This window comes from Chinchilla lanigera, unplaced genomic scaffold, assembly GCF_000276665.1.
Source record: "Chinchilla lanigera isolate Chin_1 unplaced genomic scaffold, ChiLan1.0 scaffold00002, whole genome shotgun sequence".
Lineage (NCBI taxonomy): Eukaryota > Metazoa > Chordata > Mammalia > Rodentia > Chinchillidae > Chinchilla > Chinchilla lanigera.
In genome coordinates this window covers 3,196,892-3,213,998 of record NW_004955403.1, presented here as the reverse complement: position 1 = coordinate 3,213,998, position 17,107 = coordinate 3,196,892, and the positions used below count along the sequence as shown (strand labels likewise).

The 17,107-nt window shown below is 44.8% G+C and overlaps 1 protein-coding gene across 1 annotated transcript; it reads right to left on the bottom strand.

The window, feature by feature from the left end:
• On the bottom strand, positions 1 to 1,549 carry LOC106148605 (translation initiation factor IF-2-like; the record flags this gene model as incomplete). The annotated part of the gene is given in 4 exon segments (XM_013514717.1): positions 1 to 659; positions 837 to 909; positions 1,189 to 1,374; positions 1,433 to 1,549. Coding segments are annotated over 4 exon segments (1,035 nt in total), but the record flags the coding sequence as incomplete, so codon positions are not given.
• Between the last annotated feature and the right edge of the window lie 15,558 nt (positions 1,550 to 17,107).

Below are 17,107 nucleotides of genomic sequence, written 5' to 3'. Positions count from 1 at the left end.
GGGGAACCGAGGCAGCCGCCTGGGCGCCGAAGGACCTGGCCCGGCTGTCGGGGGCGGCCGAGTCTCCCCCGGAGCGCGCGAGCCTGCGCTGGTGGCTGCGGGCACGGCCCCCCAGCCACGCTCGTGGCCCCCTCCAGCTCCCGAAGCGAAGGCGGCAGTGTCACCCACTGGCCCACGTTTGGAATCGTCAGCACGGCGCCCGCGTATTCTCAGAGGACTCCCGGTGGAAAGTGCCTGTAGGGGCCCGGGGCCCCCCAGCCGCAGAGCCGCGCCCTGGGTCCCGCGCTGGGCGGTGCGGCTGGGAAGAGCCGAGCGAGAGGTGGGTTCCGAGTGACGCGACGAGCCGAGAACGGAGCTCACACCTTTGATGGGATAAGGCAACTCCCCGAAGGCCCGGGACTGCACAGCGACCTGACCCGCGCTGGGTCGGGGAATGAGCCCTGCGGGGCCCTGGCCGCCGACACAGGACGTCGTGAACACGGTCACGTCCACAGACCGGGGGGGACACAGACCCCTTGGGCTGGCCACCACTTCCGCAGCCGAGGACCTGGAGGAGCAGGAGTCGCCGGTCACAGGATGGACGCATCTAATCCAACGGGCGGCAGACGCAGAGCAGAACTCAAGGCCTCGGTGTCTGGCATCGACCGGCCTTGGTGGCCCTAGGAATTATGCAGAGGGCCCACTTCTGAGATGTCCCTGATGCGCTGGCAGGCAGAGCTGTAGTTCTGTCACCAGGAACCTGACTTGAGCCCTCAAAATAAAACCATCTCTGCACCCAGTTTCCGTCCTAAGCCAGCTACAGGCAGGGGTGGACCTGGGGGACCCTGCAGCGCTACCGGAAATCTGTGTCCAAATTCTCACGCCGGGCTCCCCAAGGGAACCCAAGGTGGCTTTGCCAGTGACCTGGCTCTAGGAGGAGGAGGTACCAGGACGTTTCGGGGCTGGCTAGACAGTCTCTGCAACCAAGCTAATTGCTGAGGGCCCAGTGTACCACTGGGGCCGCCAATCAAAGCAGGGACTTTGGCAGCCGGGATGTGAGTGGCGTTCACCCAGGTGCAGGTCACTGTAGGCCCGATGATCCCATCCTATCCTCGTTTACCCGGTGGCTCGGCCTATCCGGAAGGCAGATGGATCTCAGAGGATATCCAGGCACCGCTGTGCCCACCAAGCCATCTTCACCAAACGCACCAACGCCACCGCGCCCTGCCTGCGCGCTCTATCCGCGCCAGTGCGCGCCCGGAGCAGCAGTGTGTGTGACGAGGCCGGCTGTCTGCGCCTTCGGGTCTGTGCCTTCGGATCTGTGCCATGGGAACTCCCACTTCCGGCCGTGATCTCATGGGCAGACATCTGGCCCACCACGCCAAAGACGGGGAGCTGAGGGGAGACGAACAAGAAGTTGGTACCTTAGATTCCTCCATCGGAACCGGCTAACCGGTGGGTGCGATGTGGGAAAATCGTCACTGCAGTTCCTCAAGTTCCGGAGGTGCCTAGACCTCCAGTGCGCCGTCAGGGGTTCCCGCAGGTAAGCAAGTCGCTGCCCTCCTCTCATTCTCTAAGGCCCTGCGGGTTGCAGCTTGATCTCCACGTGGGTTCCTACCGGGCGGAAACTGCATCTGCCCTGCTGTTGAAGGGGAGTAACCAAGACAGAATTTGGTACCAGAGGAGTGGGGTCGTTGCTGTGACTATATCTGACCATGTGGTTCAACAGCCTTTGCAAATGGCTTGTGGGAAGTGTTTGGAAAGGTTCAGAGATGTCGCCTGAAAGAGAAGCGCTAGAACAGCTTCGACTGTTCTGTCTGGGAGATTCTGATCAGAGCTCAGAAGCCCAGAAGGCTGACAGAAATCCTGCCGGTAAAGACCAGGTTCAGGAGGTTTCTGCTGGGAAGAAGGACTGCATTGGTCGTTGGACTCCAGACGATGTGTGTTATGGCTTGGCAGAAAGTTTGTCTAAATTTTGTTCGTGTCCAGAGACTTTGCCTATGACTGAGATTAAGGGTGGCAGTGGACTGATTAATCTGGCAAAAGAAATTTCAAGGCAGTCGAATGTTGGGACAGTGGCATGGCTATTGTTGGGGGCTTTTAGCCAGATTTATATTGAAAATCAAGAGCAAAGAGCCCAGCAGGATAATTTAAAATGTGAGTTTGGCCAGAAAGGAAGCTCCAGTAATGCTGTGGACTGCAAAGATAAGGCTGAGGAGATCTCTATTGCTAAAAAGGAACAGGAGAATAGAAAAGATGGCCTGGGGGCATCACAGGAAGCAGCAAGTCCCCACCCTTTGCAGCCTCAGAACTGCAAAGGTGACAGACCGTGCCTTGAGAAGGAAGCCTCAGAGCACCATGCTCCAGAATGGCGGCCGCAGCCGCACCAGGCTCCAGAATGGTGGCAGCATAAAAAATCTGCTCCTCAGAATTCGATTCAGAGTGCCCAGCGATCCAGGCACTCTACCCCTGTGGCCAAGAGAGAGGAAAACTTGGCTACTGCTGCAGGTGGCAGCAGACCTTGGCATCATCCGCGTGGCCCTGGATTTAGGTGCATGGAGAATGCAAGAGTTCTGAGGTTTAAAGAGGCTTCCACCCAGATTTCAGAAGGCCTGGGAGGCCAGGCAGAGTGCCCCTGAGAGGGCAGTGTGTGAGGCTGTGAGTGTGAAGCAAAAGGTGCCCTGGAGACCTCAGAAGTTTAGAAAAGCCAGGACCGTGGATCATCAAAAAAAAGCTGCTTGCAGTCATTCCTCCGGTTTGCTCTGGCTGTTTGCTGTTCGGCTGCCATACCCCCCTTGGCTCTTGTTGCTTTGCTACCTTCTGCCTCGGAGCCAGCCAAGTATGGACTGAAACCTCCACAAACTGTAAGCTAAATAAACCTTTCCTTCCTTCATTTTGGGCATTGGGTATTTTGTCTCAGCAACGAGAGAAAAGTAACCAAGACAGGGAAATCTCTGAGAGGTGACAAGGGTTAGGGTCAAGCCCCAGATGGAACCTCAGTGGTTCTATAAGCACAGAGAAGGAACCCCAGGAGACACATGCACACTCCCTGTCTCCTGCTGCATGATGCTGCCCTCCTCCCTGGGGACTGCCCCCTGCCCCACAAGGCCATTGCCCTCTGCAGTCCCCAGGCCAGCGATGGCGAACCTTCCAGAACTTTCAGCAGTGACAAACATGGGCCACAGGCTCTGCGCCACTGCCCTCAGCCTTGCATTTCCAGAACTAGGAGAAAAATCAACCTCTTTTCTCTACTCTTGACCCAGTCGATGGTACTGTGTTCTAAGCAACAGGAAAGGGACTATGCCGTACCTCCTACCACAAAAAACAAGAGGTGCTACGCTCACTGCGTCCCTCTGCGTGGTGGAAGCCATGCTCGGGCATGAGGCTCCGGGTGCTGGGTGCATCACCAAGAACAGCAGGGGATGATCCTGCCACTCGAGGAGACTGAGCCACACTGGGAGGAGCGGCCCCCAGGAGGCTCCAGAGACAGCCAGATATGAGAGGGAAAGCAGACAGAGCCCAGGGTCTCAGGAGGGGAGCTAGTGCTCTGGGCTGGGGCACCCCTTACCCCCCATGCCGGGACACCCTCATGGGCCAGGGCGGCATCTGGCCTGTGGAGCAGGCTTCCGATCCACTTCCCCAGCGGGGCTTACTGTGAGCAGACACTCACCAGCCCGGCTCAGAGAAGCTGAGCACTGGACAGCGGTGAAGGAGACGGTGCTGGCGGCTGCTCTCTCTGGGGGCCAAGCCTGAGCACTCTGAGGGCCGCAGTTTGGGGCTGTTATGGTTCAAGAAGCAGCATGGGGCGCAGGACCCTGGGGAGGGAGAAGCGAGACCAAGCCAGGAGTAGCCAGCCACCTACTCCTCCCCCGTACGCTGCCTGCTGCACTCACAGAACATCCCCGGTGCTGCCCACGCCCATGGGCAGGTGCACACAGGGATCCTGACCCCCTGCTAGGGCCTGCAGAAGGTAAGGCACCCTGGGGGGCAGCAGGTTCACAGGTTAGAAAGGCAGGGGAGGGACGGAGAGAGGCGCTCAGCTCGGAGGGCATGGGGCAGTGATGTTCAAGGCAAGAGGCTTGTGAAGAAAAGCCAGAGGTGATGGGGCACGCCCTGCAGAGAGGAGCAGGAGTGAGAGGCCCCAGTGCGGGCCAGTGGCACCACATCCTGCCCTCCCCTAAGTAATGAGGTCATCGGGCCTGGGGACAGACACGGCTCGCAGCCAGGGGCTGGCACAGAGAGGTAGCTGAACGGGCAGCCTCCTGCCGGCTCGCAGGCAGCCGCTAAGCAAACCACGGGAGTGGGGCTCGGAGACCTGCAGCTGGCCTCACTGCTGCGCAGACGGGACTGCAGCAGCACCCCTTTGTGTGCTTCCCGCTGCCAGGGCTGTTGTTTGGTCACAGGTTCATTCGATTTTAGTTATTGCTGCTTTTTAATTATTTTTTCTTGTTTTACTTTTCATTTTTCTTTCCTCTATTTTTTCCTTTTTCACTGCCTTCTACTCCCCCTCGTTTCTCTTTTCTTCTTCCCTCCTCTCTTCGTTGGCCTTGTCTTTCCTCTCCTTTACGTGTTGCATCCAGCGTGTCAGAGGAGGTGCCTGTGTGTGTGTGAGAGAGACAGTGAAAGTAACCGACACTGCAGCTGAAATACACTTCCCAGCGCACATCAGGGTGAGCCCCCCAACACTGCTTAGAGGACCCAGACTTTAACTATCAACACATTAACAGGTCCTGACCACCTCCCAGGCTCCTTGTCTCTAGCTCCTCTTCCCTCCCTGTGCACCCTCCTCCCCTCCAAGTCTCTCTCAACCCCCTCAGCACTACCCTCCTCAGCTGTGAAACTAACTCCAGTAGCATCTGAACTCCAACTTTTTTTTCACCTATTGATATTTCTCTCCCTCTCTTCTTACTGACTCATTCTCTGTCTTTTCCTCTTTCTTTTTCTTTCCCTCCTCTCTCCACCTCCTAGGCTGGCTGTTGATAACACTCTAGTTCAGTCTGTCAGGGACATTGATAAAAGGGTAAAATGATGTACATGACTGATACGCAGTTGGAGCTGTTGACATTGTGATACCTGTAGAAATTCTCCCTTTGCATCACAGTGACTGAGTTCAAGCCTATTACACTTAGCAAGTTAAGAAGGTCGCTAAGACCAAGAAGTGAAGAAAGCCAAGATCACATCCCTGAAAGTCAAACACTAGCTGGAAGGAGCTCCATGCTATCCAGAGTCTTTCCAGTCTACTTGATCCTCAACCTCCAGAACGACAACAACCACAAATAGAAACACGAGAAAACAAGGCAACGAAACACCTCAAAACCTCCCAGTTCCCCCAGAGCAGATCCAGGGCCATCCATGGGTGCCAAACACCAAATGGCTGAATCTTGCAAAATGATCAAAAGGAGATACAAACTAGGCAAGCTCGAAGATATAACTAAACAGACAGTGGACTTAACAAACAAGCTGATCAGTGAGCTTAAAGAAGATTCAAATAAAAAATTGAAGACCTAACCAAAACAATTGAAAACATGAAAAATAAATTTAGCAAAGAATCAGAGTGCATGAAATGGTGCCACACAAAAGTCCAAGAGATGAAGACTTGTGCTGAAGGCATTGAGAGCAGAAGTAAGTGGTATGAGGACAGTGTCAGAACAGGAGGACAGGTCTGATGCATTTGACCAGGTACTCAGAGCAGCCTTGAAGACAACAATAGAGCAAGGAAAACTGATCCCAACTGCTGGATGACACATGGAAGACTAACCTAAGACAAGAGGCAAAAATGGCACACATGGAATTTTAAAAACCTGTTTAGAGAAATCACAACAGAAAACTTTCCAAATAAGGGGAAAGAATTCAACACACAAGGAAGAAAGGCATATGGAATCCCAGACAACCACAGTGAGAGAAGGACTCCATGATACATTATATTCAAAATCCACAAGTCCAGCACAATGACAGAAGCTTAGAAGCTATTAGGGAAAAGCAGCAAATCACCAGTAAAGGAAAGCATTTAGAATTCCAATCAGCTTCTCAGCACAAACCTTGAACACCAGGGCAGCTTCCAGTGAAGTGTTTCAAGCCCTAAAAGAAAACAACTTTCAATCCAAACTACTGAGTTCTGCAAAACTATCTTTCAAAATTGATGAGAAATAAGGGCATTGCATTCCATGACGAAGACCATCTTAGGAAATTCACAACCACCAAACTAGCACGCCAAAAAATTCTCAAGGTTATCCTAGAGATAACAGAGGTAATAAAGTCTACAATGCCAAAAACTCTAATAGAATGAATACACCAGGCAGGGTAAGCAGGTAAGCAGAAGTGGGTAAAAGGGAGTCAGAAATAGGAAAAGAATGTGATAACAGGAATAAGGCAGTATCTTTCCATCATAATTCTCAATGTGGATGGTCTCAACACTCATTTGGTACACTGGATCTAAAAAATAAAATCCAGTGACATCCTGCATGTAACAGACACAATCCATTCATATATTAAAAATCAAAGGATGGAAAGATATTCCATGCAATGGGAGTCTGAAAGCAAACAGGAACAACTATTTTTAGACAAAGTGGAGTTTGAGCCAAAACTGATTACAAGAGGCAAAGAAAGACACTACATATCAGTTAGGAGAATAATGGAACAGGAAGAGATAACAATTTTAAACATATATGCACCAAATACTTCTGCAGCCAGTTCCTTAACCACTACCAAAACTCAGATATATGTCAGTACAGTCATAGAGGACCTCAATACCCTATTTTCACAAATAGATCAACTAGACAAAAACTAACAGAAGCATAATACAGTTGAACAACATGTTCAAACAAATGGACTTAATAGTTATCTACAGTATCCCATGTAACAATAGACTACACATTCTTCTCAGCAGCACATAAAATTTCTCCAAAATAGACCACATGCTATCCCATAACACTTGCATGACTAAATATAAAAGAATCAAATTATCCCATGTATACTATCAGATCACAGTACAATGAAAACTAAAAATCAGTGGAAAAATAAAACAGATTTTGCAAATGCCTGGAGATTAAATAATACACTCTTAAATAATCAATGTGTCACAGAAGAAATCAAGGAAGAAATTAAACAATTCCTAGAATGAAATGACACAATATACCAGAACCTACAGGACACAGTAACTATCTATGCAGTCCTATGTAGAAAGTTTATTGCTTTAAATGCCCACATTATGAAAACAGAGTGAGCCCAAATAAATAACCTAATGATGCACTTCAAGTTCCTAGAAAAACAAGGGCAGTCCAAATCCAAAGCTAATTAAAGGCAAGAAAATAAAAACTCAAAACAGAAGTTAGAGAATGCAGAAATATCCCAGGTACGATCATCTGATCTTTGATAAAGGGACAAAAAAATACACTAAAGATAGTAATAGGGCAAGAGAGACTCTATTTTCTTTTTTTAACTCTGTATGAAGAGAAGTCACATAAGTTCACTTAAGCTGTAGTTTCCCCTACTCTTCACCCCAGTCTACTTAAAGGAGAGTTATCAACCCACTTAAAGGAGAGCAGAGTCATAAAATGGAAACAGAACAAACAGGACAAATTGGGAAGTAGACTAAAAGTTAAATTGCAATGGTCATCTGGAATCCAGCTGTTCGACAGCTTCTGGGAGAATAAATTTTGTGATAATTGTGTGACATTCTTGTGAGAGTCCCCAAAATGTAATAGTTACTATGGAAACCTAAAATGTACTTAAACCAAAGGTGAGACCCAGATCAACATGGACATCTTCTCTAGCTCCTAGTTAGAGACTGGCCATCAGCCAGCTCAATAAAGCTTTGTTCATTCCTGCCTTTTCAGTTTTCTTGTGAGCACCTTTCTTGAACTTGCTGGCCATATCAATAGCTTTTTAAATAAATGGTGCTGGAAAAACTGGCTTTCCATATACAGAAGATAGGGTCTAGATCCATATCTTTACCATGTACTAAAATAAAATCAAAATGGATCAAAGACATGGATAGTAAAAACAGAAACACTTAATCTGCCAAAAGATAAAATAAAAGATAAAAATAGGTAAAATAGATAAAAGATAAAAGATAAAATAGGTAAAACTCTGGAAGACATAAGTATAATAGATAATAGATAAAAGATAAAATAGGTAAAACTCTGGAAGACATAAGTATAGGTACAGACCTTCTGAACAGAACCCCAACTGTACAGGAAATAATACCAAGAAACAACAAATGGGATCATATAAAAATGCTTTTGCACAGTAAAGGAAATAACCAACAGAAAAGGCAAGCTACAGAATGGGGTAGGGGTGCCAGCTACTCCTTGGATAGACTACTGATACCTATAATAAATAAAGAATTCAATTTTTATATTCTGACCAATTTTGCATGCTTGTATCTGGTAATCTAAGCAACTGATTTAAAGACAGCAATATGCAATGGAACAACCACTGGTGAATTCCTACCATCTTGTCAGTTAAACTCCATATAATCTCTGATGTTTTATCTAATAATTTTTTTATTCTTTTTAATGGTTTGAACAATCTTCCATTCTTACATCTGGTAATCTGAGCAATGTAGTTGAAGGTAACAATATGTAATATAACAACCACTGTTAATTCCTTTCATTTTGTTTTGAAACCCTGTATAACTTTTAATGTGCTTGCTTTTTTTTGTTTATGTTTGTGATGTTGGTATGCTGTTATTGTTCTGTTTTTTTTCTTTTACTACTCTCTTTAAAATTAAAAAAAAAAGAATTCAAAAATGAGACACTCCCAAAGAAATAAAAACTCAAATAAAAAAAAAATGGCAATTGAAATGAGTAAGACACTTCTCTGAAGTACAAATGCCCAATAGATATATGAAAAAATATTCTGCATCACTGGCCATTACAGAAATGCAAATTAAAACAATAGCAAGACTCCACTATGCTCCGGAAATAGTGCCATCACTAAGAAGTCAAATAATAGGTAAGGCTGCAGAGGAAATGAAACATTTCTGGGTTTTGCTTTGCTGTGCTGTGCTGTGCTGTGCTGTGCTTTGCTTTGCTTTGAGACAGGGTCTTGCTATGTAGTTCAGGTTGCCCTTCAATTCACTATGTGGCCCACACTGGCTTCAAAATCACAGCCATTCTCCTGCCTCTGCTTTCCAAATGCTAGGTATAGGTATGTGCCATGATGTCTGGCCACTTCTTCATGTTGGTGGGAATGTAAACTAGTACCACTGTGGAAATCAGTATTGAGATTCCTCAAAAAACTAAAATTAAACATTTCATTCAACTCAACTGTCTTACTTTTTCTCACTGCTGAGACAAAATACCCAACACCCAAAGTTAAAGAAAGAAAGGTTTATTTCAGCTCACAGTTTGCAGAGGTTTCAGTTCATAGTTGGGGGGCTCCAAGACAGGGTGACATGGTAAAGGGTCATCGCAGAGGAGAAACAGTCCATGGTAAGCAGGTAGGAGACAGCAAAGCAGCAGCAGCCAGCAGCAACATCTTCCAGTCTCTCTGTGCTCCATTCAGGCTACCCGCCTTTTAATTAGTGCCACCCACACCCAGAGTTGGGCATCCTTAATCTCAGCATCACACACCCTAATCCAGTCACCTTCAGAACTCTTACCTATGACTACATGAGGCTTTGGGGGAACATCTGGATATAAGCCATAACCTTCTATCCCAAAATACTCATGCACATTGCTTTATTCAAAAGACAGTTAATCCATCTCTGAGAGTTGCCTAACAGTTTCAGTATTGCTGAAAAGTCCAAATCCAGTCTCCTCTGAGATATAAGGCAAACTCTTAGCTGTGAGCCCCCTGTACAAATGAAAAGGTTAAACACTTTCAACATACAATGGCACAATATAAAATTCCCATTCCAAATAGAGGGATAGAAAGGAATGGGACCAAAATCCAGCAGGGCAAACATTAAGTCCCATAGTTCCATGCCCAGCATCTGATACAATCTGTGGCAAAAGGTGAACTTGAAAGGGCTTGGGTGGCTCTGTCTGTATGGCATTGTGGATACTTGAAGTTCTTGTGGTTTTTCTCTTGAGCTGGCTTTGCTCACTCCTTGCAGCTTTCCTCAGACAATCCATATTCCTGCCTTCTCCAATCTTCTAGTGTCTCCACTGCAGCCTCACACTTACAGCTTCACACACTGCCCTCTCAGGGGCACACTGCCTGGCTGCCCAGGTCTTCTTTTTAAATCTGGGTAGAAGCCTTCCTGACCCCATAATTCTTGCAGTCTGCGTGCTCCTAAAACCAGCACCATGGATGACACCAAGGTCTGCCACCAGCTGGAGCAGTAGCCAGGCTTCCTTTTCTCTTAGCTATAGGTGTCAAGGGCCTGGATTGCTGAGTACTATGAACCCAATCCTGAGGAACAATTTCCCTAGGCTGCCATCATTCTAGAACATGGTGCTCTGCCATTCTCTTCTCAAAGCAAAGTTTTTCACCTTTGCAACTTTGAGGCTGCAAAGGATGGAGTCTTACTGGCTCCTGCAATGTCCTCAGGCTATCTTTTCTATTGTCCTCTTCTGAAATACTTTCTTTTTATTGCTAATATTCCTAGCAATACAAGTTCTCTGTTCCATCTTTGCAGGGCATAATTTTACTGAAGCTTTCTGGCCAAACTCAGAATTCTTAAAATCATTTCCTAGTTTCTTTGCTTTTGATTCTCAACATAGGTCTGGCTAAAAATCCCAAACTGTAGCCATGCCACTGCCTCGACATTAGACTGCACTGCCTCAACATTAGAAACTTCTTCTGCCAGATTAATAAGTCTATTATCCTTAATCTCAGTCTCATGTAAAGCCTCTGGACAAGGGCAAAATGTAGATAAATTGCCATAGCATAACACACATGTTCTGGAGTCCAACAACCAATGCAGTCCCTGTTCCTAACCGAAACCTCCTGATCCTGGTCTTTAATGGCTCATTTCTATCAGCATTCTGGTCTTCGGAGCTCTGACCAGAATCTTCCATCAAGTTCAGCCTACAGCATCCCAGGCCGTCTTCTTCAGCTGGCACTTCAAAACTCTTCCAAGTCTTCAAATAAGCCACTTCCAAAGGCTCCTGCACCACATGGCCAGGTAACATGAAACTGAAACAACCCTACTCTTGGTACCAAAATCTGCCTTAGTTTTTCTCATTGCTGAGATAAAATACCTAACACCCAAAGTTAAAGGAGGAAAGGTTTATTTCAGCTCACACTTTATAATGTTTCAGCTGGCTCCACAGTGGTGTGGCAGAGGTTTCTCTATAAGGAGAAACAGACCATGGCAAGCAGGTAGGAGACAGCAAAGCAGCCCTCTGAGGCGCCACATAGTAACGCTTCCTTGCAGTCACTGGTTCTGACCCCTGTCACCCTCGGGGTTAATCTCATTTGTCCTCCAGTTCCAGCTTAGCCATCACTCGCCCCCCTACTCCACCTCCTGAGTTCAGATGAGGCATCTCCCTGGGGTTTACGGTCAGTGCCCGCTGCTGAACCCCTATTATTGCACTTATCCCTTGATCCTATAATTGCCTGTTTACTCTTCTGTCTCCTCTTGTCGAGCAGGGTCTGTGTTTAACTCACCTCCGTGTCCCCCTTTCATTTACAGTGTCTGCAGCTTTGCAGATGCAGAGTAAACTTTTTTTTTGAATAAAAGCAACTGAGCAAATAATTTAACCTCGTTAAACCTTAGTTTAGAGAGACTGGCACTACCATGATGAGGAAATAATAAGGAATGAGATGGCTCAAGGAGAGGAAGACCTTTCCTTGTCCCCATCATATTTAAGAGCTAAACATGTGTTGCTGACTCGAGCACAGATTCAGTGTCTTACTCCTGAACTGAAATAAGCAGCCAGGTGCTTTAAAACACAAACAGTTGCAGAAGAGGAACATAGTGATATAGAAATAAGGCCGCCATGTCGGTTCACTCTCTGGTCACATGATTGTTGCTGTTTGTTAATAGGTAGATCATATTATCATCCACTAAGATAATCTTATGTTCTTTAAGTCAAAATTGCTGATATTTAACAATTCTTAATTTTTTTTTTAATTGAAGACCCATTTGTTGTATCTGGTGTAACAAGGGTTTAGAAAGTCTCAGGCTCTTGAGCTTCAAGCATTGATTTACCAGATGTTTGGGGAAGTTAAGTCATTTACCTGGTAAGGAACTTGAAACTGTTTTCATATTTATATAAACAATTGCATAGAATGCAGCTTGGGCTGTAAAATTTGCACACTGTTTAAAGAAACCCAAGACTTCAAACATTTGTTTGCAGTGGGCTCCTCCCACCAGCTTCCCCAACTCAGCCTCCTGACAAACTATCACCTACCCAGCTCCAGGAAATGTCCTTCTGCCTTGTGCTTTTGGAAAATTTAGAAAGCATTTAATAATCTCTGCTTTCAGAAGTGAGTTTTCCATGTTCCTACAAAGACAGGAATATGGCCCAAGTACCTTCAGTAGCACAGCTGGTGCACCTCCCACAGAGGCCAAGGTGATGGCTGCATGTTGATTCGTGGGTCTTCTCTTCCTACACAGTTTGCCACTCACTGGTTAGCAATTTTGTGAATATTGTGCACTGGTCCCCAAAGTGTCAAACATTTTTAATGCAAAGGAATCACTACTAACTTACCTCTCCACAAGGAAAGGATTCCAAATCCACACCCCTTGGTGCTTAGCCTGTGGCCCCATGCTCTTTGTACATAAGGGCACATGTAGAATCTCTATTTTTTTGTACCAGGAATCAAACTCCGGACCTTGCACTTGCCAAGCAGGCACTTGTGCCACTGAGCTATATCCCTGCCTCAACATAGAATCTCTAAGCAGGAGAGAAGGGAGCCAGCACTGACAGCCTACCCTGTGCCAGGCTCAGTTTCGGGGGTGAAGTTTCCTCCCTGGCACAGACAGTTCATCCTGCCCTCCTTTGTACAGTGAGTGTACCTGAACTACCTTACTACTGGACATCTCTCTTTACATACTGATTTGTTTGTCACTCTACCATAAACTGGAAGACAAGGCCTATCTCAGACTCATTGCTTTAACCCCAACCAAGCATGTCACATAATATGCCCTCAGTTAAATTTTTATTAGTTGAAGTTCACCTTCTAACATGTGGGGTGCTGTTAAAAAGCTAATGTCTTCTTCATATTCCAAAATATTTTGGACAGTTTCATCATCTAAAATATAAAGTGTAACAGTTATGTCAGCTTTTGCTATGTTCTCAGTGAGATATTTTCAACTGTCCCTCTTGATCCTCCCCTCAACAAAAGAGTCAGAGGATCAGGGTCCCTCTACAGCATACATCATCCACACTTCTTACTGCCTTTGTGATGAATTCTTTTAAATAAAATATTAAGTAATGTGTGAAATACAACTTTAAAATAATTATTAAGTGCTCATTTCCCCTATTTAAGTGGCTTTAACAAGTGACAAAGAACAGCATCTAAGTCACACAGAGGAGTAACTATCATGCATTTGTGTTTCCAAGTCTGCAGCCTCAGAACTGTTTTCCTTCCTTCCCCAAATCCAATGAAATCAAAACATAAATCTCTTTTTTTATCACTTCAGAGTGTATAAGAAGTGTGAGCTGTGTACACACACACACAAACATCGAGGACAAAAGTAATTACACAGTAGGGCACTCATAAACACCCTGATTTAGAACCAGCTCAAATTTATGAATTCGAGTTTGGACGCTAATCTAACTCCTCAAGTCAAATTCACTTGGATAGATTGTGACTTCCTGTCTTTGTAGAACATTCTCAAAATGATTTAATAAGTTCTTTGGACAATGTTTTAACTCCTACAATGCAAAATTTGGAGCATTCAGTGGCAAATAAGGAACACATATGTAAGGCATTTCTTCAGCTATGCATATTTTCAAAAACTCAGGGGCAAACTACTTGGCTAAATCTATCTGTGGTTTCCCTGAATTCTTAAAAATTAGTTAAGGATGTTCGGAGACACAAAGGTACAGTTGGGTTTTTCCATCCAGTCTGCGCAACATGTAGCTGTCAACTGGTGATGACAGAATGCGCAGGAAAGTACCCTCGACCTTTACAGAAACAGGAAAGAATAAGATTTACTGTCTCGCACTTTGAGGGTTGGATACAGCATAAGTGATAAAGCATCAGAATTTCACAGTGTGCTTGTATGTTCCACGTTTACTACCCCTCTGCCACATCACTGCCAGGGCATGGCAGGGCCAGGTGGAAACTATGATGCAGATACCACACCTGCCCTGGAAGATACCCAGTCCCCGAGCAGCTCACTGCAGGTCTCCAGGAGCAATTCCGGAGCTCTAAGTGCAAAGTGTTTTACCCGAGGAACCAAACTCTTAGACCACTGTGGTAGGCTGTAGAGCCCTAATCTCTCAAACCCTAAGGCCTCGGCTTACATTAACTGTTGGCTAAGTGCCCCTCGTAGCACTCTAGCGCTTGGTGACTCCAGGAAGTGACTCTGGGAGAAGGCAGCGGACAATGGGATACTGCTTTTAACTGGGTGACTTCATAGGGCTGAGTGAAACCGAGGTCTCACTGTGGAAGAATGAAAGAAAAAGGAAATCAGAAAACAGGATGAAAAACACAGTAGATTTTATTGTTCTAATGTTTTTTTATGCTGTAATACACAGTAGTCAAAGAATCAAAAGAAAACCCATGATAATAGGTGGAGAATAGGTTTGGGGGAAAATATTCGATAAACACAGCACCCACTGATGACTATAAAACAACCCTTAAAACTAAAAACAGGAAATTGAAAAGAATTTCCTTAACAGCATATATGGTATTTACCAAAAATTGGAAGAAACTCTGATACTTAACGGTGGTAAAATGTTAGAAGCATTTTCTTTAAAGTCAGGAAGAAAGATAGGTGGTCAGTTATCACTATTTCCACTAAACATTGCTCATAAGGAGCAAGCTAACATAATCTGGAAGGGAAAACAAAACTATCATTAATCATAGAAAATATGACAGTATACACGACAGACTAAGAGACCATTAGCACTAAGAGAATTCGACTGGGTTATTTGAATATATGTATAAAGCCAATGATATTCCTGTACACTAGGGTCAACAAATTCTTTTCTGTAAGAGCCAGGTAGTAAAGATTTTAAACTTTGCAGGCCTTATGGTCTCTACCTTAACTGTTCAACTTTGCCACTGTAGTGTAAAACCAGCCATACATAACATGTAAAGAAATGGGCATAACTGTGTTTTAGTAACAGCTTACTTACAAAAATAGGTAGCAAGCTAGATCAGACCCACGGGCCACAGTTTGTGGTCCCTGTCACCCACCATTGCTGAAAAATTAGAAAACATAAAAATACATCTACTATAGCACCCAGACTGCAAGATAGTTATGAATACACCTAAAAATTTTTTGTGCAAAAACCTATTTGGAAAAAATTATAAAGCTTTACTGAAAGACATTAAAGAAAATCTCAGTCAATAGATGAGAAAAGTAGATGTTTTAAACATTTCCAAATTCTCAAGTTAATTAATTCAATGGAATTCCAATAAAAATGCCAACGGTAGTTTTGTGAAACTTAACGGCTTGCTTGCAGATTTTACATAGGAGTTAAAAATAATCAAGGCATTTATGAAGCAGAGCAAGGCAGGGAGACATACTTCATTAGATGTAAAAATTTATTGTAAAATAATAGTAAAGCCACACAGTTTGGTAAATATATAAGTAATTTGATTTGAAGAAAAAAGGAGTAATTCTAGGTACAGACCCACTGATATGTGGGAACATAATAAATATATGACAGATCTGGTATTTCAGATCAGTGGGGTAAATATCAACTAGTCAGTAAATGTGCTGGAATAACTCGTATCATATAGTACCTCATCAGATGGTTGCATACCATATCATACAACACCCCATCTCACAACACATGCAAAAATCCATTTCAGATTCATCAAATATCTAAATAGAAATTCAAAGCTTTAAGACAAATTAGAGGACAATATAAGAGACTATCTTTAAGATTGTGAGTAAAAGAAAGAATATCTAAACAACACAGAAAGGGAGGTTTTTAAAACAAAACATAAAAATTTACATTTAACTACTTCAAAATTGAAAATTTCTGCACATAACGTATCATGAATTATGCTAAAAGACAACACTAGTAAAGATATTTGCAAAGCATATAACTAACAAAGGCTTACTATTCAAAATAAAAGATAAAAATAAGAATAACCCTTTGCCAGGCAGGATGGCATATGTCTGTAATCCCAGCACTCTGAGAGACTGGAGGCAGGAGGGTCACAAGTTCAAGCCCAGCCTAAGCAATTTAGTGACTTAGGGAGATCCTGTCTCAAAATTTAAAATTTTTTAAAAAGAACTGGAGATGTAGAGCAATGAGAAGGCTCTGAGTTCAATCCCCAGGGCCTAAATAAATAAGTAAATAAATTCCACACAGATGAAGACCTCAACCCTAACACTGCCAGCAAAGCTGTGAAATAGTACAGTGTGATTATCTTGTATGTGAAGCCTGAAACATTCAAAAGACTACTCCTTACTGTTAAAAATCAGATAACATTCACTGGAATAATAAATACCAAGTTGAGGACGATTATCTTTGGGCAAGATAACGAGACAATCTTGGAGAGCACAGAGACCTGGATTTTATGTCCAGCGTTTTACTTCTTCAGCTGATGGTGGATGCGCAGAGCGGGACTTGCTCTCTTCCGGTTCGGGTCCTGCCTTTCTCGGAGCAGGAGCAGGTGTGGGAGGCCCCTGGAGATGGAACGCGGGCGCTGAGTGGGGCAGGTTTCGCTGGCTGCTATCCTGAAAACTTGGTCTATGGGTCTGCCAGCACCACTAAACACCTTTTTTAAACCTAAGAAACCCACAAAAGTTTAAATAAATTGTGACAGTCAGTACCCGGCGTGGTGTGACGGAGGAAGTCACTCACACATTTCTGGAGATGATACACACTGGTGATGGCTTTGGACCTGCGACTGTCTCCGGAAGAGTACATCCTGGGGAGAGAATCCAATTTTAGCAAAAACCCTGAGGCACTCAGGTGCTGTTTTATTTTAGGACTCTTCGACTGTGAGCAGCTCCAGTGGCTTAGGCCAGGAAAGGGAAAGTGTACGTTCCTAGAAATAAACCACGGAGAGTCGGGTTTGGAGCAGGGCCCGGGGAAAC